The 26,384-nt window shown below is 34.5% G+C and overlaps 1 protein-coding gene across 4 annotated transcripts in view; it reads right to left on the reverse strand.

Annotated features, from left to right (window-relative positions):
- FYB1 (FYN binding protein 1) overlaps positions 1-26,384 on the reverse strand; it is a 114,122-nt gene that overhangs the window by 13,916 nt on the left and 73,822 nt on the right. For 2 of the 4 annotated variants that reach the window (XM_024247592.2, XM_054555512.2), the window contains 12 exons: positions 21,879-21,925; positions 20,010-20,029; positions 19,433-19,464; positions 18,377-18,497; positions 15,613-15,772; positions 14,966-15,107; positions 11,354-11,376; positions 8,508-8,574; positions 6,813-6,950; positions 5,075-5,100; positions 3,163-3,229; positions 362-461 (listed from right to left, as the gene is read on the reverse strand). In XM_024247592.2, coding sequence (XP_024103360.2) covers positions 362-461; positions 3,163-3,229; positions 5,075-5,100; positions 6,813-6,950; positions 8,508-8,574; positions 11,354-11,376; positions 14,966-15,107; positions 15,613-15,772; positions 18,377-18,497; positions 19,433-19,464; positions 20,010-20,029; positions 21,879-21,925 — 943 coding nt within the window. The remainder of the gene's footprint in view (positions 1-361; positions 462-3,162; positions 3,230-5,074; positions 5,101-6,812; positions 6,951-8,507; positions 8,575-11,353; positions 11,377-14,965; positions 15,108-15,612; positions 15,773-18,376; positions 18,498-19,432; positions 19,465-20,009; positions 20,030-21,878; positions 21,926-26,384) is intronic. The other 2 variants (XM_054555513.2, XM_024247593.2) reach the window with 1 other exon arrangement.

Raw genomic sequence — 26,384 nt, forward strand, 5'->3', positions numbered from 1 at the left:
AGATAATTCAGTGTTTTCGAAATATAATGTAGGAATATTAAAGAAAATGTTGAGGGACAAACATCATTCATAACCTCACCAACCTAATATAGTAATTATTTTTAGTACATTCTTATTAAAGTTCAAAGGACAGCTAAATTTAGGTGATTATCACAGTGTGAATACTGTGCATATTATAACTTGCTTAATCTTTTATAAAAATAAATTTAAATCTTAAATAAATTTTGTTCAAAATAAAAGAGTTATAATGGCTAACTGTAATATTGATAATTACACTTTAAAGTGTGCATTTTGGTACTTAAAAATCATTGGATTTTTCAATAGTGCTTTGTACTTTGTATAACATTTAGACATGACATACTTTAAATTTTTTCCTGAAGTCTTTTTCTTCTTTTTCCTGCTTTTTTAGCTTCTTAAGGTCCTTTTCTTCTGTCTTAGCTTTTCCAATATTAGTTCCTTGACTAGGATGGCAGAACACACATAAAACACCACATTGTTTGGAAAATTAAAAAGAATAGTCCATAACAGAGATGATTCATAACATTATATTTTTAACTTTTTGTTTCAGTTAATTCTTTTTGTTAGAAATCCAGTAACTGTCATTGTAATAAATGATGACATTCCATAATGTAGGAGGGCTTCCTCAACCAAATATAGATTATGAGAATTAAAATGGAAGTGAGAGATTAGATTCCTTCTTATACTGAACCATATAAAATCACTGAGTCATGGTTTAAACTTGGTTGCATGTCAGCGGTTTCATATGACTTAATCTATTCTTAAACCTCCCTAAATTATCAACCCTTTCTAGATAATTATGTAGCTTGGCTGGTCATAAGAAAGGCTTTTTAAAAAAGAAGACTTCAAAAAAGAATCAATTTTTATGGATTATAACATTTATATGTTGTTTTGTTCCCATCTACTTAAAATGCAGCTAGAGTTTTTGTTAATAAAAAAACTTAGGTAAAAGTTAAGATTTTAGATATTATAAGAAGGAGCTTTTTAAAAAAGATGGCTATTACTGATCTTTATCTTCATCCCTTTATCAATTGTCTCTGTGTGTGTGTGTGTGTGTGTGTGTGTGTGTGTGTATGAAAGAGAGACAGAGACAGAGAGGAGGAGAGGGAGAAAGTAAGAAAGATAAGCACATCCTAAGTGTTTAGATCAGTTAATGGACTTACTTTTTTAAAAGCTGTTAGGGTCCAGGCATAGAAATCCACTATATTTTGTAGATACCAATTACCCTAATATAAGCGAATAAGCCTAAAACAGTGATTTTCTAGCCTGTCCACACACAGGATCACCTGGGAAGCTTTTAAAGCATACTACTGCTCTTGCCCAATTCCTGGACATTCTAATTTAAATTAATTTCAAAATTTAATTTAGTCTGAGCAAGGTCCAGGTAGTGATGGACACATTTTAAGAGCTTCCCGCATGATATTAATTTGTAACCAAGGTTGAGAACCATTCACTAGGGTTAAATTATGGATGGTAGGGAAGAGCTATAGATATCTTTAGTGAGCATTTTAAAAATTGGAATATAATAATTTTTATTTAGATGATCTAAGATAAAGTTTTGTTTGTAACCAATTTATTTTAAATGTTTAATTCTCAATTTTGGAATCTTAGCTTTTAGTTCATTCATTGTGGAGAGAATTAGCACAATATCTATCTCAGGTTCTGCGTCTGCCCTCAGTACTGCCTGCCTATGGTAGTCTGGGCATTTGTGGAATTACTGCCCCAGATTAACTCTCTGGGGCAATCAGAATATACATGAAAGTTAGAAATGCCCTACAAGCTATCTTTAAAAAAATTTATTGAAATTTATTTAAAAATAGAATACGACATTAGAGAACACAAACTTGCTTTAAACTCTGAAAATAAGCAAAATGGGGAAGAAAATTGTCCATATCACATAAAGCTTAGTTAGCTGGGGTTTATTTTGTTTGAAGAATAAGGCCAGGGTGTGACTCTTGGTTCCTAGAGAGCAATTTTATGGAATGTGATGTACAGTAATATAAAGCAAAAAAAATGCATTAATAACTGTCAAGGATTGAAACACCACTGGTGACAAATAGTAAAACCTGAACATATTACTGAAGATTCCATTTTTGTTTCATGGAGAATTAAAAAAAGGGCAATGACTGTCTTTTCATCTTTCTTATTTGTTTTGCCTGTGGAACTTGATCTTCATATATGAATGATGGCATATTTTCCCTTCAGAATCTTTGATCTTGATACTCTCTCTAGTTCAATAAAATTAGTTTAACAATTTTGGTAAAAAATAAATACTTAGCGTTTACTCATGCATTTTTACCAGTACAGCTCAGAAGACACAACTTACTGTATTCCATTTATGTTACTTTCATCCTTTAATCAAATACAGGATCTTTTGAGTCATATTTCTTTTCTCTTGAAAAAGCTAGATAGGTGTTCTTGCTTTTATACTCAGTATGTATCAAATCATTTCATGTATTTATTGGAGTATGAGAAAGCAACCTACCACGTAATTTTCTATTTCAAAAAAATTCCAAAAGTCACTCCTTTTGTATTACTTGATCTGAACTGATTTTACACAATTTTAGCCTAAAATTAATTTTTTAAGATTTGAATGTAACCTACCTAAAAGTCCTTTTAAAAAATAAATCTTTTTTTCTTTTTTTCATAAAGGAAAGTATCTTGTAGAAGACAGAGGTGGCTTGAACAAGATGGGTGAGTGCTGAGATGTAAGCTAAGAAGTATATTCAAGAAAAAAAAGGTTTGGGGAAAACAGTACGAATAAAGAGAGGAGAAGAATCAGTGAGACTGGTTGTGACCAAGATCTTAAACATATTTCCCCAGTGAATGAATGAATAAATAAACCAGACATCAGTGAGTCACAGGCCCAAGGCTAATCAGGAAACAAGAAGCAGAACCAGGGGGATGGAAGAGAATGAGGGGAGGAAGGGGTGGAGGTGGGGGCAAAGGATTTGGGCTATCTACTCACAAACCTCGCAGGGAGGGTAGAGCTGAGATCAGAAGGAAACATAGCTTTAGAGAGGAGGCCAGAGCCAACAGGATGGCACACAGTAGACACACATCCCATTGGGTTTTTATTTCAGTTGAATTTTCTTGAGTATTCTCATTTTCATTACTTCATTGTAATGAAAGCATTTTAATTACCTCATCTCTGCTGATGAAACAGGGAAATCAGAGGTATCCACATCATCGTAAACTTCATCTCCCATGTCTAACAAAAGACAGAATATCAAAGCTTGAAGCACTGTTAGTTTAGATTTTGATATGAGCATTCAATGATGTTTTTAATATAAAGATTGCTTCAAGGACAACAAAAGAAGTTTTCCTAGTGTCTCGGTACATTTCTCCTGGAAGCATTGTCTGCTTCTGAAAGGGGAGAGGTTATTATTTGCCAGGATGCATGTGTTAAATTATCCTCAAAAAACCAGTGACCATAATGATAATCATCGTTATCTGGAAAAAAACTCATGGAACAGTGACTATGATTATCTGAAGATCTACAAGTGCAATGAATGTCAGGAGTGGCAAATTGCTGACAAACATATCAACATTACTGGCCACTGGCAGGATGAAGTAGAGACAGAAATTGAGATTCTTATGGGATTTAGGGTGCTGTGATAATATATATCATCCTATTTAAATGTCCCTCTCCTTCCTTCCTCCTTTCCTTTGTCTCACTGATCTGTTTCCCGTTACTTTTTACCTTACGGTGATATTAGGAGTGGTACCACCTTTAAATGGAAAGATTATTTCTTTTAATTAAATACTTCTGTTACCAACAGGTATTGAGAAACAGTATTGGCAGAAAAGTTGTCATGATCTTAACTGGTTCAATGGCTTTTCCAATCATTAGAGCTTTTTCTCCCTTCTAGACTTCTTATTTAATAAAGTCAGGAAGAATGCTTTCTCTCTGCACATATTAATTACAGCCAATGAAGCTGAAGAGATTGAGTTGAAGAAATTGCAAATATTTTAAGGAGTCATTACCATAAAAAGTTTAAATGCTCTCTGGTAGTGGCAACGAATTGATTTCCTTTATAAAATCCCCCCCATATCCTCCACCCTCATGTGTAGTCAGGTTAACTAATTTCATACGATGAAACTTGCTCAGCTGCGTGAAAAATAAATACTTTAAAAAATATCATCTAGAAGGGTCAAAGTTACTACTCCGTGCACGTGTACTTAAAACATATTTAAGAACAAAAAGCAATTCTAACAAAACCTTAATTTTTACAGAATTGATTACTTTTGTTCCATTTTATACCCACTTTTTGAGGAGTTAATTTTTTTGAATACTTTAAAAATATTATAGATTAGAACACAAGCTTATTATCAGGCACTGAACAGTTTGAGTTTGTCCCTTACGTATTTTCAAATTGATAACTGAAAAGAAAGTTCTAACGTCAGATAAAGGGTCTATAGAAGAATAGATTACCTCTGTGTTGGTTTTCTCTTTTAATATACTTATAAGTTAAAATAAATAAACTTTTTGAAAGCCCCTGAATATTCTTAAGACAACATTTTATTTTGTTCAAAGTAAATTTTAAAAACATCTAAAGATCTGTCTCAGCAGGGATGAAAAAATAGTAACTGATTGAAATTTTATAAAGAAACTGTTATATTTAACATTTTCCAAATACAATATAAACTATCCATTTAAATATGCAAAGTAATTAGATTTAGAAGAAGCTTACTGGCATGTAATCTGGCATGTTTTTAGATATCCTTATGCAGAAGTCTCATATATCAAGCTTGGACTTAATTGGGGCTGGGGGACATAGGGAAAATTGGTGCTCATCCCTTCCCACTTATCCCTAACCCAATAGTGGCTCCTGGAAGAACAGTTTAAAAGCTATCAGTCTTTTTAATTTTTCTCATCTTGCTATTTTATCATTGAGCACCTGTGACCACCCAAGGCAAAGTTACTTGCTCAAGGTTACACAATTTATTATTTTCAGAGTCAGGACTTTAATGCAGATACTATATCCAGTGCTTTCCCACTACCACACTGCAAGAAATGAAGATATAGAACATACAATCAGTTTTTATTACTTACCCAATTGTTTAGGAGGAGCAGGGAAACTACAAAGAAAGTGAGAACACAATTATAATCAGACTAACATGAACACAGAAATTGATTCCGTTATATAGGAGAGTATAAAGGGGCAACAGCCTGGAGGCATATTGGGTTACTTCATCTGTTGACCATTATTTCTTTCTCATCCTCCATTTCTCCACTAAGTCCATTTCTGTTTATCAATTTGGAACTTGGCAAGACATTTTTTGAACCCCAAATGTTTGCCAAAATGTCCAGAGTCAAGATACTCAATTGGTTTATTTTGCCCACAGCCATTGGATCAAAATTTCCAGATTTGCTATATGAGGTTTGGGCGTAATATCAAGCCAGAGTAAATGAAAGGGACTCAGTATTTTGGAGTCATCGTGGCATACATATTCTGCCTCCAAACTGCTTATTTGAATTAAAGAGCAGAAATACAGACTCAAAATTAATAGAGGTCATAGGAATATGACCATGTTTCCCAATATGTGCATATATACCCCAAAACAGGAAAATGGTGAATAAGAGGAATATTTACTTAAACCAGAGAGTGAGAGCTTATTAATTAAAGTGATCTGAAATCAGAATTAAGTGGCATTTAGCTGCAACAGAAGAAGACTCATGCTTCTATTTTCTGAAATATGACTTCTAAATACACTCCACACACACACACACACACACACACACACACACACACAAACACACCACGGAAAGAATGGTGCACAGAACAGAAATGACTGGTTAGAATAGAGTGTGAGGGATCATTAATTCAAATGATCCCAAATCAGATTTGGATAGTGTGTAATTGAAGCAGAAAAAAAAAACCCCTCTCATTTTTAAGTAAGGGTTATATTTGAGTAATGCTGCTCAAGAGAAGAGAAGGTTTCTTGTGTTTTCCTAGAATTTCAAGTGTACTCTTTATTGACTTGTTGCTTTGGTGTTTTACAAGCCAATTGGGAATGCTATATGGAATTAACATCTTATAAAGACTTGAGCTAAGTGTGGTGAATTCATGAGGTAAATATAAAACAGAAAGATTTTCTTGTACCAGGGAATACGATTAAGATCTTTCAAATTCATATGTATGGAATTTATACTAAAGGATTATTTTTGGAATGAAAAGAGAAAAGTTATGCCTTAGATTTTATTTGGACAAATTTAAGATATTTAGAATACTTTTAGTATAGGAAAAATTATTAATATATCATTATAGTGTAACAGAGTTAAAAGTCTTTAATTGTTGTATTTAGAGAAAAAATTCATAATTATGTTCTTTATTTCAAACTATTAAAAAGAATGTATATTTTGAAGAGTATTCAATACAAAATACTATGTAGTAAAATGTGGCACTGGAATTGTGAGTTTTCAGATGTAATGCTATATTTTAAAAGGTCCTAGTAAATGGGTGTTTCAGTGTTTGTGTATGACTGTGTGCATGAGCGTGAGAGGGTATGTGTGAAATTATGTGTACATGTGTGTTTTTGTGCATTTTTGTGAAGAAAGTAAAATATACATTTGAACTGTACAATGATTTCTGAGTACTTGGCCTTCTTTTATGTAATGCAGGAGCTTAAAGGTGACACCATAAACGGGGCTAAGATGATTAACAGAAAATTGCATTAAGATGATTTAAGTCTATCAGAATTTGGTTATTGGTTATAGAATATTAGTAGCATTTGATTCAATACATATTAGTGTAGTTATTGTACACTGGATTTGGTTGGTTGACTCTTACGATGAACCTTCATTATTGTCTGAGTCAGAGACTTTAGGTTTCTCTCGTATACTTTTCTTTTTGTCATCTTTTCCCTTTAACATCTTCAAAATCCCCCAGGACCACGTATTACTCTTCTCTTGAACCTGTAGTGCGGAGCTTTGGAGCATGCAGGCATTGATCAGAATGTAATAATCAGCGGCAAGTGAAGACATTGTGTGGACATTCAGATTCTTTATAGTCATACCACATTAATAATTCAGGCAGTAACCAACTCATTTTATAGGGCAAAATAGTGTTATTAAGTTTATAGATCATGGTGATTGAATACTGCTCCTACGAACTTGACCATTTCTTTTTCTATCAAGTGAGAATTCTCTCACTTCTTAAAATGTGAAGCAAGTCCACAAGGATTAAGTTTTAAACAACTGGATGCAGTGGCTCACATCTGTGATCCTGGCACTTTGGGAAGCCAAAGTGGGAGGACTGCTTAAGCCCAGGAGTTTGAGACGAGCCTGGGCAACATAGCAAAACCTCATCTCTACTAAAAATAAAAAGCATTAGCTGGGTGTGGTGGTGCACACCTGTGGTTCCAGCTGCTCAGAGGCTGAGGTAGGAGGATTGCTTGAGCCTGGGAGTTTGAGGCTGCAGTAAGACCTGGTCTCAAAAAAAAAAAAAAAAAAAAAAAAAAAAAAAAAAAAAAAGCTTGAGCATCAATTTTGCTTTATGATTAAAATGAAAAATGAAGTAATTAAGAAATCTTAGGCCAGGCACAGTGGCTCACGCCTGTAATCCCAGCACTTTGGGAGGCTAGGGCGGGCAGATCACCCGAGATCAGAAGTTTGAGACCAGCCTGACTAACATGGAGAAAACCCGTCTCTACTAAAAATACAAAATAACCCAGGTGTGATGGCACATGCCTGTAATCCCAGCTACTTGGGAGGCTGAGGCAGGAGAATCGTTTGAACCCAGGAGGTGGAGGTTACAGTGAGCCGAGATCGTGCCATTGCACTCTAGCTTGGGCAACAAGAGCAAAACTCAGGTCTCAAAAAAAAAAAAAAACCAAAAAAAGAAATCTTAAACTTTTAAATATGCCATTTAAAATGGAAAAAGAAAATTTATTTTCTTATTGACCTAAAATATTTTTATTTTTATAAATTGTTATAACTATTATAAATGAACAGATATTTATTATTAAGCTAAAGGATTAAGTATTCAATACTGGTTCTGCCATAGGTAGCATAGGTCTCAATTTATTTGGGTTGCCTATATTATAATCATGTTATTACACAAGGGAGAGCCATGCAACTGATAAACTCTTCAGGGATTGTTGTAAAAGTAATTATTGATCAATAAAGACTTTATTAGAAAAGACTTAAAAAATATCCACAACCGCCAGTGCACTCCAGCCTGGGCGACAGAGCGAGACTCTGTTTCAAAAAAAAAAAATCCACAACACCTGTAATTTATCTTTTTTTTTCATTTCACTTGTTTTGGTGTAGTTATTGAGGTTCTTCCAAACAATCAAACACTTCGTTTGAAGTGTGGTGAAATTACACTTCCTGGTTTACAATTGCTGTTAATTAAACTTTCAAATCATTTGGGGTAATGTAAAAAAGAACACTATTTTCCGCTTTTTATTTTAACTGGAAATCAAAACTAAATTTCAATGTATATATAATAATTTGCAAAAAGCAGTTCACTGATTATTCTTACCCATCATCAGCATCTTCCTCTTCAATCCCATCATAAATGTCATCATCTGGTGGTGGAGGGAATATCCCTTCATTTGGATTGGAGGAAAATCTTCTGTTAATTTTATAATTTGGTCACGTAATGCTCACTCAGATTTTAATTATAAATCTTCCTTATTTAACTGCAGAGAGCATTTCACTTTCATATAAACCATTTAAATAAAAACACTTTGTTGATCATTTTATAAAGAATTCTTAGGGGTGAAATTACAATAACAAAATGAGGGCTAAGAAGCACTGTGGACTTGAGTTGAAAGGAATGAGGGTGCAAAAACATGAGAAAAAGTAAATTTAAATAGGGGATGGAGTTAAATATTTATTGTGGAAAAAGAAGTGAGGAGATGATACAAATCTAGCTAACTAGTTAATGGTGAGGAGACATTTAGGAAAAGATACTGATCAAGACACAAGTGAAGAAAAGCAATGGGATGAAAGGTGAATTTGTAAATATTGATGGTAGTTGAAACAGAAAGAAGTGAAAAATGATTTTTAAAATACATATTTTTGAAAGTTAAACTGTTTCTGGTTTCATTTGTTATTCTATGCTCTTCAGGAAACTTGCTATTTGACAGATATTTACTTAACAATTGTTTATTGAGTAGTTTCTATGTGCAGGAATATGTAAAATGACCTTGAAATTTGACTTTCAGTATGAGAACTTTAGCACTGCAAGGTGTTAGATCAAATCCCTTATTTTGTTGCTGGGAAATATAGGGGCCATTGAGCTACAGTCAAGGTGACTAGATAGGTTATCATCTAAACAAAAACACTTCTGAAAGTGAAGGAGAATGCTGTTATTAATTGTGCTCTGATGACTGGCATAAATCAAGACTGTCCTGAACACATTGGAGTGGAGTCACCATACGATCTGTAACAAACTTAAAAAAAAGAAGTGGCTTACTCAGAGTCACTTTGTGGCCAGCTCTAGAATCCAGGTTATTGACTCTCAAGCTAGTGTTCTTTCCATCATATTAAAATCTCTCTCATTATTTGTAAACTAAAGCATTTTTTTCATTAATATACACAAACATGATGAAGACTTATGAAGAAATTATTGTTAAAAGTGCATGGTTTCCCATGCTCACATATTAGAATAATTAATATTGCTAAAAGGACCATATTACCCAAAGCAATTTACAAATTTAATGTAATCCCTATCAAAATACCAAAGTCATCTTTCACAGAATAGGAAAAATAATCCTTAAATTTGTATGAAATAAAAAAGAGCATTAATAGTCAAAGCAATCCTGAGCAAAAAGAATAAAGCTAGAAGCATCACACTCCGTGATTTTGTGTTGTAACCAAACAGCATACCATTGGTATAAAAACAGAAACAAAAACCAATGAAACAGAAAAGAGAACCCAGAAAGAAAGCCACATATTTATAGCCAACTGATTTTAGAAAAAGGCACCAAGAACATACACTGGGGAAAAAACACCCTTATCAGTAAGTAGTGCTGGGAAAACTGGATATCCATACAGAAAAGGAATAAAACTAGGCCCCATCTCTCACCGTATACAAAAATCAACTCAAGATAGATTAAGGATTTAAACATAAGACCTAAAAGTATAAAACAACTGTAAGAAAACATAGAGAAAACACTCCAAGACATTGGTCTGGGTAGAGATTTCATGACTAACACCCCAAAAGCACAGGCAACAAAAACAAAAATAGACAAATGGGATTATATTAAACTAAAAGCTTCTGTATGGCAAAGCAAACAATCAACAGAGTGAAGAGACGGCTTGTTGAATGGGAGAAAATATTTGCAAACTATTCATCTGAAAAGGGATGAGTATTCAGAATATACAAAAACTCGATCAACTCAACAGCAAAATTCCCAAACAATCCCATATAAAGGTGGGCAAAGGATCTAAAAAGACATTTCTCAAAAGAAGACATACAAATGGCCAACAGGTATATGAAAAAATGCTCAACATCACTAATCATCTTACCCCAGTTAGAATGGCTGTTATCAAAAAGAAAAATAATAACAGATGCTGGCAAGGATGTGGAAAAAAAGAAATTCATACTGTCGGTGGGAATATATATTCGTACAGTCATTATGGAGATTTTTCAAAAAAACTGAAAATAGAACTATCATGCAATCCAGCAGTCTCACTACTGGGTATTTTTCTGAAGGGGGAATCAGTATATTAAATGGATATTTGCACCCCCAAGTGTATTGCAGCACTATTCACAGTAGCAAAGATATAGAATCAACCTAATTATCATTGGATGAATGGATAAAGAAAATTTGGTCTATACACAATGAAATACTATTTGGTCATTAAAAAAAAGAATGAAATCATGTCACTTGCAGCAACATGGATGAAACTGGAGGTCATATTAAGTGGAATAAGCCAGATACAGAAAGACAAATACTGCATGTACTCACACATATGTGGGAGCTAAAAAAGTTTATTTTATGGAGGTAGAGAGTACAGCGATTATTACCAGAGGCTGAGAGGGTTGTAAGAATGTGTTTGGGGGGACATGAAGAGAGTTTGGTGAATGGGTACAAGCATACAGTTAGATAGAAGGAATAAGTTCTAATGCTTAATAGTAGAGTAGGGTGACTATAATTAACAATAACACATTGTACATTTCAATATAGCCAGAAGTGAGAACTCGAAATGTTCTCAACACATAAAAATGATAAATGCTTATGATGATGGATAGCCTAAATACACTGACTTGAACAATACACATTCTATGCATGTAACAAAATAACACATGTGCTCCATAAATACATGCCAATATATGTATCAATTGTAAAATGTCATTTTAAGAAGCGTGTGGCTTACCTCCACTTCCACTCTGACTGTGGCTGGAAAAAAAAACCCAGAAATATTAAGTTAATCTATGAATTACTTAGCTATGAGGAAGAGAAATACATATCCTGATCAGTTATTCAAAAGAGAAATAACATTCCAGTCGAAAGTTCTTAGAATGCTATATGTAAAGAGGAAAAAATGTTCCTTATCATCATAGATGGGTAATGACAAGGCAACAAAACAAAACAAACAAAAACAAGAATTAAGTTAATTACAGCACTATATATGATATAGAAAATGATGATATTTTGCTTTTGACATTTTTTCTACGAGGTTGCTTTCAGATGATACATTATAACATCATTCCATAGGTGGACCATTAAAACAAGCCCCAAGGGTATTAATATTCCATGAGTCACATAAAGCAATTATCACTGCATTAAATTAAATTATCTTTCAATATCTTTTGACCACAGCATTTTCCTCCTAGTCTAATAGCAGTCATTTTTCTTTAAAGGGAGAACTTTAAAAAACTTGAAATCTCATTCAGGGGGCTTTTATCTGGTATGACTGCTGAATCTGTAAATCCAGATTGCCTGTGTTTCTTACTTACTTTCACATCATTCTATATTTTCTCTATTTTAGCATTTATGTTATAATTGTCTGTTTTCTTGCCTATATCTCCCACTAAAATGTGATTTCTGTGAGATCAAAGGAAATGTAGACTGTGAGAATGGAAAAAATCCCAGAAATCTTCTCTTCAATTCCCTCATTATACAGAAAAGAAACCAGGCTCTGAGAAATTAAGTGACTTGACCACGCCCACTTTTACACCTAGCTGCACTCACTATACCCCCAGTTTTCTGCCAGCAACAGGTATCAGTTTAATGTTAGTGTCTTAGAGGACAATTAGATAGTACTCGTATCTGATTTCCTAATGTTAAAAGTGGGTGAAAGAAATTGATCTGATGCAGATCTCCTGTTAAATTTGAAATAAAAACATAAAGTTGCTGTCAGGAACTTTGTAGGAAAACATGCTATAAATGTCTTCCTATATAAATAAGGAACTCCTTTTTGAAGAAGTTGCAGTATACTGTCTGCTTGCTTATGTACCATTTTGACATTTATTTTTCCTGACTCTTCCCTCTGAGCATGATGCATGAAGCAGGCAGTTGGAATTATGTGAAGAACTGCATTCTGCTTGGCTGCCACTCTTGGCAGATACTTTTCAGCTTGGATTTTTATACCAATTTCCAAAGAACGGGGTTGTTGGAATAAGGAGCAAAGCTCCTGTTTTATTTCATGTCTAGAGCAATTATTCAACTTCCTGAAATGGCCTGTTTAGAAGGTAAAACATTTGATGAAGTGAAGAAGAGGTAGAGAGAGCAGGGTGTGACATGAGAAGAGAGGGAGAGAGAGAGATACATGGAAGGAAGAAGGTTTACTATGAAATGGTAGAGGGGTATTTGCATTTGCAATTCCCTTTTCTTCAATGTTTCATATTCACTGTAGATACTGCTTTAGTGGAGAAGGAAAAGAGAAGGACAGCTGTCAGGGGCTGTGCTTTGAAGCCTCAAAACTGCTCCCGGAGTTTGAAGCACTCACAGCCATTGCTCTTCACTCTAGGGAATCAGGAAAGAGCCGGTAGAGTGCCTGAGCCAGGAGTCATGAGCAGGAGGGAGAAGATGATGCCTTTTCTTCTTATTCTTGCCAGGGCAAGCTGCCGGCTACACTCAGCATCTTCCCTTTTTCTAAGGACAAAGCATGTTCTGTTATGAGATCTCTGCCCGCAGCAGCTGCAGTTGCAAAAATAAAACATGTATAGAAATGGCTTCTTCTTCAATTTTCTTAGTAAGGGTGCATAAGAGAGGGCTAGATGCTAGTAAATATTGTGGGGCTATACTTGTTTAAGGTACTGAGCATTAAAACCCTACAACTCTTCCAACTTCCTGCTCTTACTAAATATAAGATTCTTTTTTTGTTACATGTTTACTAAAGTAGAGCAGGTTTTTAGAGTCATGGTATGTATGGATTCAATAAAATGGAAAAAGGTGATAATGCTAGTTTTGGGAAATATTCACCCAATATGGTTAAACAAAGTTTCATTTTAAGAACATCATTGTTTTTTCTGGATTTGTTATTTTTTTTCTTGAGTATGCACATCAGTGCAAATATGCATAAATGATGTAACTGGAATTCTTTCACCAAAAATTAAGATAGTGTGCTTTTTGAAAAACAAAAGCACACACAAAGTATATACATTGGTAATATACTTGACATAGTTATGAAAATTCTGGAAGTCATAGAATATGACGATTTGGAACTTCATCTGGCCTCAAAACTGGCATTTACTGACTCACACTAGGTCGATATTTGACTAAAGTCAGTTAATGATCTCCAAACTCTAGTGCATGCATTGTATGTTTTGGTATATGTTGCATAATTTATGTTTAGAACATGGTAAGAAGTCATAGCCAGCTATAATTCATTTTAGAAAGACAAAACTGCTAGAAAGCAGCATAACAAGCTTAACTGATACAATGATATGAAAGATCATAAGAGGAAAAATTTAATTCTTCATGTGCTTTATAAGTGTATTACTAATTTGGTGTTTTAGAAATGGCTGACAATGAAGATTGTTTCCTCTGAAATTTGATTTATGAAGAATGCAGACACAGTTTTACCCAGGTGAAGAGCTAGCACAGATTATGATTTTTGGGATCACAATGGAGGTTTCCTAGTTTTATAAGGTAGTCATCAAAAAAATAAAAGTTCTGAACTGGACTAGAGATTTTCCTCCTTTCAACTTGAGGGGATTATGGCTTTAAACTGAAAAGGGAGGTATTGGAGGAAAGAAGGAATGAAAGGAGAATGGGAATGGAAAAGTACAAAAGAGACAAAAGAACGACAAAAAATCAGAGCTGGAACAAAGAGAAGAAGAGGAGAGATGGAGAGAGAAAGGAAGCAGAAGACTGAGAAAGGAAAGAAGAGAAGGAGAGGTACAAGGGAGGGATGGCCAATCTCCTCTCGTTGGTCCTCCAGAAAAGATGTTCTATTCTGTTCCTCTATACCAGGAAAATGTTCCTACAATCTTGAAGTGAAGGTCATTTTAATCTAGTGGAATGGGCCGTGGAAAGTTGGACCCTTAATTGATACCTAGGGATCATAAAAAAACGGAGATTTTACTTTTAAGGAGCAAACTGGAGTTGCCATAAAAATCATTTTTTGTCATATTTTCAAAAAATAACAACAAATATATTTAGAATCAGAGATTTATGAGAAAAAATGGGCTAAGTTTTATATTTTATACTTCATGTTTTACCAAATCATATTTCTATTAGGCATATCCCTAAGATCAAGTCATAATGAGTATTATAAAAGTGTTTTAGAATGACAACACATCTTACAAGATCTGGCAAATGGTCCACTATATTTCAAGTAATATTTGATGCATATAATCAAAAGAAAGACTATGGAGTTTCAAATGACCTTTCACCCATGTTGGGGTTATTGTAAGTGGTCATTTAGTTTAGTGATAGAGAGCAGTAGGAGTTATGGAAGGTAAAATTCTAGGATCTTAACATACAAAATTTCTGACAAGGAGACAGTTTGATCTGTTCTACAATATGTACTTGCACATACCTGCTAATATCATCCTGCTCTGCAACATCATCATATACTTCTTGGTCATCTTCAATAGGTCTTGAAGGGGCACCAAGAGAGTCTTTTTTCAGTTTCAAAGAATCATAGTCAATCTCTACAGCAGTTGTTTTAATATAGCCATCTACCAAAAAGGGAAAGATTTATGTTCAGGCAACTGTAGTTTAAATATTTTAAAGTTGTGAATAAAATATCAATTGCACATTTGCTCTTTAAACTTTCCCCTGATTTATTTTCTTGTAGTTCTGATTTGTAGACCTCCCAAGTAGACCCACAGTTTACTGTACTCTGTCAAAGTCTAATTCTGTTGTAGTTTAATGTAAGCCTACCTTCTATTTTAAATATTCTAAAGTGATTCACATGAAGCATTTTTTCTTTTTAACATCAATGAAAACCCTAATGCTGTTTGTTCCTCCTGGAATAATATAAAACTTTACGTTGTTGCCCACAATATAGATAACAGATGAGGTGAAGACGGAACTATACCTGCCATTTAACATTTTCCTCCCTTTGTCCACTCTGTAAAGTACTCCTAACTTGATGCCTGTGACGAGTTCTGGAGGAATATGCACATTGAATATTGCCTCGCAAAGAAAATACTTTGAAGCCATAGAGAAAGTTGCACTCACACGAACCCCTTGCTGTTCTGCCCAACCATTTTCCTTCTGGGTTGTCTGTGATGCGGATGATTTCAATTTGCTCTCCTTGCTTGAAGCTCAGTTCATTCTTTCCTCCTTTGACATCACAACAAGCTTTTGCAAGATGGATGACTTGAATAGGGCCTGTTAGCTGCAAAGAGAAAAAAATAAATCACAAAAGATTTCCTTATAATTTAGAAAATCTTTAAGGAATGCAATTTTGAAAGACAGTAAGTCTACAACTTGCTAAGCTACCAATAACCAACATTTACAGGGTTTAACTAGAAATTGAGGGTGAATGTTTTTCTTATAGGAGGGGTTAGGGAAAAATCACGGGGGCCAAGCAGGACCAGCTAAGACAGGTGAACATGTGCATGGGGTCAGGAGAGTGAGGCAGGGATCTGTTGACTAGGAATTCTGCAAGAGGCCTGCAAATGCAGCCTCCAATAACTGAATAGCGCTTATGTACAACAATCCATGCTGTGTGCTATGTGTCTTTATGGAATATGCCAGGATTCCGTTTAGAAGATGGAGTTTTTTCCCCTTTGCATTGTTTGTAAAATTGGAGCAGACATTACCTGCTATAAACAAGATAAAATTTCAGAAATAAGCTTGTAAATCAAAAAATAGCAAACAAATGTTACACGAGGTTTTTCAAATTAATATTCTGAACAGTATGGTGGCTTATTGATAGAAGGGTAATGATCTTGGTTAGACTATGAATCCTAAACTCTTTTAATTTTCTAATCTTAAATTGGTGTCTTTTCAACAGAATTTCTTGAATCTTTTGATATGCAAATGTGCATGACGACTTTTGAAGAAGCTCTACCTTTAATTTATCGAATTTATGATGGCATTAATTATAAACATATATCATTACCATGTACCACTAAGAAATAAAGAAAAGAATGTAAGTTAAATTATGATATGCCATGATGCTGATGAGGCTCAGTTCTCATATTTATTAAATTTTTTTTTTACCTATTATCTATTATCATCTTGTGAAAGGAATACGGCTGGTGAAGTCCTAGTCTTGACAGACTTTTGAGTTCATATTTAATGGTATGATTTCCATATCCTATCTTTTCTTTTCTTACTAAAAATATTATTTGAATGAATGAGATAATGTAAAGCTGATTTCTCCAAAAGAAACATGGAAAAACCTCACACAATTCCTTTAAATCTACAATCTCTTCATGGAAAGTATACTATATAGATTTTTTTTTTTTTTTTTTTTTTTTTGAGACGGAGTCTCACTCTGTCGCCCAGGCTGGAGTGCCGAGGCCCGATCTCAGCTCGCTGCAAGCTCCGCCTCCCAGGTTCATGCCATTCTCCTGCCTCAGCCTCCCAAGTAGCTGGGACTACAGGTGCCCGCCACCACGCCTGGCCAGTTTTTTGTATTTTCAGTAAATACTGAGTTTCACCGTGTTAGCCAGGATGGTCGCAATCTCCTGATCCTGTGATCCGCCCGCCTCGGCCTCCCAAAGTGCTGGGATTACAGGCGTGAGCCACCGTGCCTGGCCTACGATATAGATTTTCATAAATTAATTGAAATTAATTTTTCACTTGAAAAATATAAAGATTGGTAGTCATGCATTCTGTGTAAGTAAAATGTTCTAATATTAATACTGTAATCATAATTTTACTTACATATAACAAGCTTTTTCAAAATCAAATGAGAATCTTACGATACAGTTCGTGCTCTGCATTATTTTAGTTCCATAACAAACTTTCTGGAGTAGTATCATTTATCCTCACGTAAAAGATTAAGAATCAGTGGCTCAGAGAAGTTAAGTGAGAAGCCCAAGATCACATAACTTGTATGTGCAACTGGAATTTGAATCAGTTTGTCTGACTGACTGGATGCTATACGTTTTCCTTGCACCATGCATTGAACCTTTGCTTTAATACAATAAATATACTGGGAAGTTATATATAAATCATTTTTAAAAAATTTGAACCACATATTAAATGCTCCAGAGGAATAAAAATATTTAAAGAAACCATACAGTGAATTCTTTTTGAAAGAATAATTTTGTAATTCAGATAATCACCCTAAATATGTCTGACATGCCAGACCCATGCCAGATGAGCCATGTCATCAAAGATGGTGTAGCCAGGAGAAAATAGCCCCTGGTGTCCCGTTTACTGGTGGTAGTAATGGTAGAAGATACACAATTACCAGAGGTCAGAGAATACAGAGGTCAGAATCCAGATAGACAAAGAGGGATGAGAAACAGCAGTTGTCAGAAGTCAGCATGTACACAGACTTAAAATAAAGGCAACAATGTAACTCATGTCTAGATGCTAGCAATTAGAGTAGCTCATGGAAATCTTATTCTGAGACAGGTCTGGTTCACCCTGGAGACACTTGTGTCCAACGCCCCACTATACTACATACCACAGGGATGTTTATGTGCGTGATGCTAATTCATAGTATGAGTAGGCTAATATGAAATGCATTATGGGGAGAGCCAAGATGGGTTTGAAAAAGTAAATATTCATTCACTCAATCAATAAAATTTCCTGGGTGCCCACTAATTATGAACCAACATATTTATTTAAATTTTATTATATTAGTTCAGGGATAAAATGGTGTATTGGACAAAAAAGTGGTGTTATGAAGATAATTACTCTTTAGAAAACAACGAGTAAGTAATTCTTCAACTATGTAAGGTTTCAAGAATGGTACCCCCTTTGTGTGAAAGGTATAAAAAGATGTTATTCTTTCACTCATTAGCAAGCAAGCCCTTACTTTAAATTTCTTCTTTATTTCTTGTTCTTTCTTTTCTTTCTCTTTCTGTTCCTTTTTCTCCAGCTCTAACCTCTTCTTTTCTTCCTTTTCCCTTTTCTTCTCTCTTTCTTTGGATGCTTCTCTGTGAATAAAAATTGTTAGGTTGTTTTCACATCTGTAGGTGTTGATGCGTCGGAACTCCCTACCTAGTAGTTTCTACTCACAACAGAAAAGGTGGTATCTGAAGTATGGATGAAGGTAAAAAGCGAAAGGTTGTCAAAATCCGGAATGTGTGAGATTATTTTTAAAACCAGTAGGAGGCACACAGCTGAGGATACCTTCCAAAGGCTCTGCTTTCCCTGACAACTTGTGCCAGCAAGTGGAAGCCACCGTTTATAGAGGCCCCATTCTTGCTGTATGTTCGCATAAATAGAATCCATCTCTTTTTCTCTCTTTCATATGCACACATGCCTGTGCATGCACAGGTACACATACAAACCTTGGCTCTGAAACTTGAGTCAGAATTGGTTGAATAAACACTGGGTAGAGAAAATTAAGGTATCTGAGATCAACATACGATAAAGTAAGATAATATATTCATTTCTACTTTCACCCAGTTTCCAAGAAATTTCGTTTCCAAGAAACTTCTTTTTTTAACATCTTTCCACTTTAGTAGCTGACACTTTGGCATCTGGGCGCCATGATAAATTATTTTTCATAGCACCCCTGTGGGTGGAGCTCTGTTCAGGTGAAGAAGGCGTAACATAAATTAACTCATCTGCCCAAGGATACACTAAGAGTAAGAAATCAGATTTCTGTCTCTGATTCCCTGACTGTGGTTTATCTCATAGGCACGTCTCTGGCCTCTCACACAATAGCTTTTTAAGAGTCCTTCGTAGAATTCTTAGAGAACTAAATGATTTTGGGTCCTTTAAATTGAAATAAAAGTTATTATATGCCAGTCATTTGAACAAATCAAGCTTCCCTCCTAGTGTTGTTATATACCCACTCTCCTTCATACAAAACATTATATTCATCTTTGAAGAAAACTGTCATGGTAAAAAATATAATTCATACATGTCTTCATATGTTTCTCCTTCACTGTCTTCCTGTAAAGAAAAACATTGATAATGATTAATTTTTATTATTTAAAAAGTTGACACACATATTACATTGCTTAGACTTAAAATAAAGGCAACAATGTAAATTTTTATAATTTGAACCACATATTAAATGGTCCAGAGGAATAAATACTTAAAGGAGCCATACTGTGAATTATTTTTGAAAGAATAATTCAAATACTTAGTAAAACAACTATTGTATGTAAGTTTGGCTTGTTTAAAACATTTTTTTCTCTTTAGAAATAGACTGGGAAAGCAAAAACAAAAATATTTCGTTTTCTATCTTGCTATATAAATCAGACGTGTAGTCAGACTTAAGTTTATGTTCAGCACTACAGCATTATAATGAGTCAGTGTGATGACTGGTGTGTAATGTCTTAAGCATTTTAAATGAAATAAGATTAGAAATGGAAAAATATCATTACTCATAAGAATTTTCATTTGTTTGTTTTGTACCAATACAGAGTGAAACATAATACTTGTGAAATATTCAGATTATATAAATATAATATGAGAAGAGAAAAAAATCTGACCTCATCTAGATTTCCAGCACCTAAAAGATTAAAAAAATAAAATTGAATACATTGGTAATAAGGAAGCACTTTAATGTAAGATTATTGGGTATGATATAATAATATTCAAATAGTTCATAATCTAACAGAACTTATGCTTTATCAAAGATATAGAAATAGAAAATAAAATACATACTTTAGATCTTTACTATGGCTTTTATTTGATGCTGGTGACTTAATTATAAAATCATTTCATTGGCTTTCATAAAATAATGCAAAGGCCAAAAAAGAATTATACATTGTTTATTACCTTTATGAAAAGGGATGTCCATTTGGTTTTATGGCTTGTATGGAAAAAGGTATTAAAAAAATCACTGTTTCACACCTTTTTACTTATTAGTTCCCAAGGATTTGTTTTTATGTATCAAACAAATCAAGTTAATTGGATTAAAAAAATTTAATACTCAAGAGTTCAGTGTAATATTAAAACTAATTACTGAATATTGAAACATAATCCAATATTAAGAGCAATAATATAATAATATTAATAATAAAAACAGTGTGGTGTTGGTATAAGAACAGGCAAATAGACCAATGGAATAGAGCAGAAAATTCAGTGACATACACAAATGTACATCAACACACCCATAATATACACATACACACACATAGAGCTGATATAATATAAAGGTAGCACTATAAATTAATGAGAAAAGGATGGATTGTTTAGAGTACAGTAAGGAGAAAACTGGCTCCATACATGAGGCAATTCTGGATTTCTACTAACTCTTCAAAGGGGACTGCAAAGAGATCAAAGACCTAAATATATTTATGTGATAAAGTCTACAGGAAAAAAAATGAGAATGTTTTTATTTTCTAGGAAAAAGGACTTCTTAAATAGCATAAATTACTAGGCAAAATTAATACATTTGATTATATCAAAATTTATTTACATTCAATGAAGGACAGCATGGGCTAAGTTAATAGACAACTGACCGAATGGGAGAAGATATTTGCAATGTTTGAAGCTGACATGACGTTAATGTCTGAAATATAAAGGAACTCCTACAAGTCAGCTAGAAAAATGTACCACTCCCAATACAAAAAATGGTCAAAAGGTAGAAACTGGCAACTTACAGAAGTAGAAACCACAAAGGCTTATAAGCAAATAAAGTGCTCAAACTCAAGAGTAAGCAGAGATATAGAAATTAAAAGGAGATATAATTTGATTCACATAAGAAAAAAATGGAAAGCTGAATAACAGGATCGATTGATGAGACTGTAGATAGATGCATCTCTTCTGGAGAGCATGCCTGTCATACTCGGTCAACCTAAGTATTCCATAGCTCTTAGCAACCATTCCACTTCGGGGTATATATCTTAAAGATAAGTCTCTGAGAGGTCTGCATGGGGATGAATACAAGAAGGTGCATTGCATTGTTGTTTGTGGTACCAGTGAGTTTGAGGCAAGTGAAATGTGGATGCATACCGCGGAGTACTGTGCAGTTGTTAACAGCAACAGACTAAACACACACATAGTGATATGAATGGGCCCCAAAACCACATTATGCTGATTGTACAAAAAAGACGAGAGAAACCTATAACATACTCTTTCTGTGACTAAATACATGCATACATGTCACAATATGTGAAGAATTTGTGCAAACACACATACACATTAAATATGTTAGAATATTTGTCTGTAGTAAGGAAGGAGGAGAAAGGAAGCGAGTCATGAGGATAAGAGGGAATAAACAAATAAAACAAGAGAGGGGCCTTGCACAGACCAATGATGATAATGACCCATTAATGAGCCTATAAGAATGAATAGCTCAAACTTCTGTACCTGAGTTTACAAATAAATAAATAAAGTATGTTTTTGTCTTTTACCATCAGAGTGCATGACACCATCTTGATTGTCTTCATTGACAGGGCTTCTGAAAACAAGAAAGAAGAAACAGTGAACATGGAACAAGTAGATGCTCACCTTACAATGAAAAAGGGAAAAGGATTATTTCATGAATTATTCTTTTTTCTTGAACATTTGCTCTGATTTAAAGCTTCAGACATCACTAGGATAGGCTTTAGCGTTATATTTATGCTGCTCCTGTGGCAGAAAATGGAGAATTCGGAAACTTGAGTATAGCACCATCTATTCATAGTAGACTCATACAATTAATCCATTGCTTCTGGAGGGTAATATGTTTTCCATTAAATTAGTAGTAAATCAACACTTCAATTCTGGGATTATGAGCGCATTTAATTGGTTCTATGGTACACACACAAAAGAGAATTAGTTCTAGGGCTGGGCACCATGGCTTACGCCTGTAATCCCAGCACCTTGGGAAGCTGAGGCAGATGGATCACTTGAAGTCAGGAGTTCCAGACCAGCCTGGGCAACAGGGCAAAACGCTGTCTCTCCTAAAAACATTAGGTTGGTGCAAAAGTAATTATGGCTTTTGACATAAAACAAATGATAAAAGCCACAATTACTTTTGCACCGACCTAATACAAAAAATTAGCCTGGCATGGTAGTGCATGCCTGTAACCCCAGCAATTCAGGAGGCTAAGGTGGGAGAATTACTTAAGCCTGGGAGGCAGAGGTTGCAGTGAGCTAAGATCGCACCACTGCACTCCAGCCTGTGCAACAGAGTAAGATTCTGTCTCAAAAAAAAACAAAAAACAAAAAACAAAAAAAAAAACTTACATAGTTCCAATCCCTGACTCCTTCCTTTTCTCCAGATGGTTTTGTCTTGGCTTCACTTTTATCACCCTGAACTCCAAGGTGCTTCATTCCAATGGCTTCACTCCAACTGCCCTTAATAGCATTATCAATACCTGGGCCTTACAAATCCCTAATTATGTATATGACCATTTATATTTTCTATTCCTATTCTCAGTTAATTAACATAGCTGGAGAAAATTGCCATCAATTTTACTGACTCTGGACATTACAAACAATTGGTATTAAATCTCAGCTGTATCCCCCTCTGCTTTTCTACAATCTCATCACTCTTTTTTGTGTAGTCAGCCCTCTCTTGGGTTGTCCTTCTCCATACCTATTAAAAATGTTTACCACTTTCTTCAATGTGCGATTCCTCTCCATTCCCCTGTAATCAGATGACCTTGTTTCTTATTTCACTGATAAAACAGCAGTCATTAGGTGTGAGCTCTCTTAAGAAAATATATTTTCTTAACCCACAAACTCATCTGCAGTTATACTCGTCCTTACCTTCTCTCTACTCTCTGCACCTGTGTTCTGAATTTCATCTGAATTCTCAGTAATTTTACTCCATTGATTACCCCCTTTCTTCCATGTGTTGCTTTATTACTTATATTCTCCTTACTTCATTCTTTGCCCTTAAATCTCTCATTCTTTGTTTTCTCCCTCAGCCCAAGTTACTGTCATCCATAAGAAACAAACACTTCACTTTATCTCTGTGAATTCTTCACATTACAACAAGATATTCTTCCTTTATCCAGTCAAGCTAAGAAAAAATTGTCTTTATTCACCGACTCTACTTCCTCTCCTCCCACTCATTTCGTTCCCGACTGCAATCTTTCCCCTATTGCCACTTCTTCCCTGAGACTATTCTTAAAAATACTAGCTACCAAATCCACTGGACCCTCTCAAACTGCATCTTACTTGATTGCTTTGTGGCCCTGGACGGTATTGGCCATTTTGCCCTCTTTGAGTCTCCTTTGTTTGTTTCCATGAGAAATAGCTCCTGGCTCACTTCTTGTCTCTCTGGCTACTACCTCACAATTTTCTTTGTGGTTTATTTTCTTTTGACTTCTCTTAAATGATGATGTTCTGTTGTGTTCTGGTCTTGGTTCTCTTCTTTTTTCACTTTGCAGTTTTTCCTAAATGGTTTTATGTACCTCCATAGCTTTATATATGATCTTAATGTTGGCAAATTCCATGTTGAAATCTCTAGCCCAGGCTTCTCTTCTGAGATTCCGATTCAAATATATATATCTTGGGTGTCCTACAGCCAGTTCTATATTATCATCTCAGAAACTGGGGTTTCCTCCTTTTAGCCCAGCCTAAACCTGCTCTCCCTACTAGGTTTCTTTTCTTGGTGGATGGCACCACAATTCACATATCTATCAAGCAGCAACTCATCCTTTGTTTTTCACTCATCTTCAGTCCCATGTCAAATCAATCATCAAATTACACCAGTTCCCCATACTAATTCACTTCCCTCTTCCATTTCTCCTCTCTCCCGCTAGACACAAAAATAGGATTATATTATCTCTGGAGTGGACTTTTGCAGTAGTCATCTGGTCAGTGTCCTGGTAATCAGAATTACTCCTTCTCTTCCCTATCCTGATAGTCCCTTCTCCAACTTTTGCCGTCTTTCTAACACAAAAATATGATTATATCACTCTCATGTCCCATAGTCAAACTCCTTAAAGAGTTAGGAAAGAATATTACTTGAACAAGAGACGCTGGTTGCAAAATGTGTTTCACCACATTTGAAGAATGTGGGCTGGAAGTGCCTTTTTATCACTAAAACCATAAAATGGGCTCAGTGGATACATTTGTAACTCAGGAAGAACTGTCATGGATATCTGTCTCAGTCTTTAGTTGAGATGGTAAATATAGGTAGGGACTAACTGTTAATCTAATAAACTCACTTTAAAAAAATAGAAATTTAAAAATTTAACTTATGCATGCTTAGCTTTCTATTTAGGTAAGTGTAAAGGCCCTGTTAATTAACTCATTAAATTTGTCATGACAAGACACTTGTTTTCTTTAGTGAGTCTTTTTCATCCTTGGAACATTCAGAATTAAATACAGACATGATGGAATAAGCCAAACTCATAGTAAAAACAATATGTGGAATAAGTTTTATAACCATTGGGATAATGTATGTACAGTCAATTTTTTAAGTATTTGTAATATTTAAGAGATGTGTTACATTAGAAAATATTCAGGTAGACTTGTCACATCAACTTAAAATTTGTGGTGTAGACTTTCTAAATTTTAGTTGAAACATTAATGAGTCTGGGTATTGAGTATCGATGGCTGCTCACATCAAAAGAGGAGAGTCAAGTGAACATTATTAGTTCCAGATAAAAGAATACACCAAAAAATAAAAGAACTAAATTTGATCAAGCCACCTGTACCTCCCACTGTCAATGTATAGGAAATACAGAGGAGAGAGGGACATATAGCTATATTAAAGAGAGCAATCAGCAAAATCTAGACGATGGGGAACTATAGTATCCACAAACAACTTGATATCCTCAACAAATAAATTGCAAAGAATTAAAAAGAGACATGGAGAGTGAACTTATATCTTAAAAGAGAATAACAGGCCAGGCACGGTGGCTCACGCCTGTGATCCCAGCACTTTGGGAGTCTGAGGTGGGTGGATCATCTGAGGTCAGGAGTTCAAGACCAGCCTGGTCAACATGGTGAAACCCTGTCTCTACTAAAAATACAAAAATTAGCCGAGTGTGGTGGCGGGCGTCTGTAATCCCAGCTACCTGGGAGGCTGAGGCACGAGAACCCGGGAGGTGGAGGTTGCAGTGAGCCAAGATCATGCCACTGCACTCTAGACTGGATAACAGAGCGAAACTGTGTCTCCAAAAAAAAAAAAAAAGAAAAAAAAAAAAAAGAAAAAAAAAGAACAACAAAATACAAAACATATATGCCAACATAGATGTGTATAGTTTGGATTCTTATTCAAACAACTTAAAACACATACATGTTGTAAGAGATAATTGGAAATGTGAACACTGACTTGATATTTTATATTAATGCACAGAATCTATTTTTTTAGGAATACCTACTGAAATATTTATAGATGAAATTATATGATATTTTGTATTAGTTTCAAAATAATATAAGAGGCAAGTGGATGAGGGTATAGATAATACAAGATTGGCCATGAGTTTATAGTTGTCGAAGTTGGTGAAGGGAACATGGAGGCTCATTATACTATTCTTCCTGCCTTTTATATGCTTAATATTTTTTTTTTACAATAAATATACTTCTTAAAAAGCATAAGAAAAATCTAATTGCAAATGCTATTGGATATTTAAGGGAACTGGATATGGTTCAATTTAATAGATTTATGAGAGTCATTTAAATTCTTGGGAAGGTTTTGCTTAGTAGGGTGATTCAGTGTGTTTATTCAGATATTTGGAATGTTTAAAAATGAAATTAAATATGTTAATATATACATGCAATATGAAACATCGCAAGAAGTTTCATTAACCAAATTTATAAACAGAACTATTGATTTAAAAGAATTTAGTTTGAGCCATGTGAGTTGTCCAATCATTAATCAAAGATCCCCTGAAAATAATTCTAATTTAAATACAAATTACCAGATGTATAAATAAAATAACAAGTCACATAATATAAATTTAAGTACTTAAAGG

This window comes from Pongo abelii, chromosome 4, assembly GCF_028885655.2.
Source record: "Pongo abelii isolate AG06213 chromosome 4, NHGRI_mPonAbe1-v2.0_pri, whole genome shotgun sequence".
NCBI lineage: Eukaryota > Metazoa > Chordata > Mammalia > Primates > Hominidae > Pongo > Pongo abelii.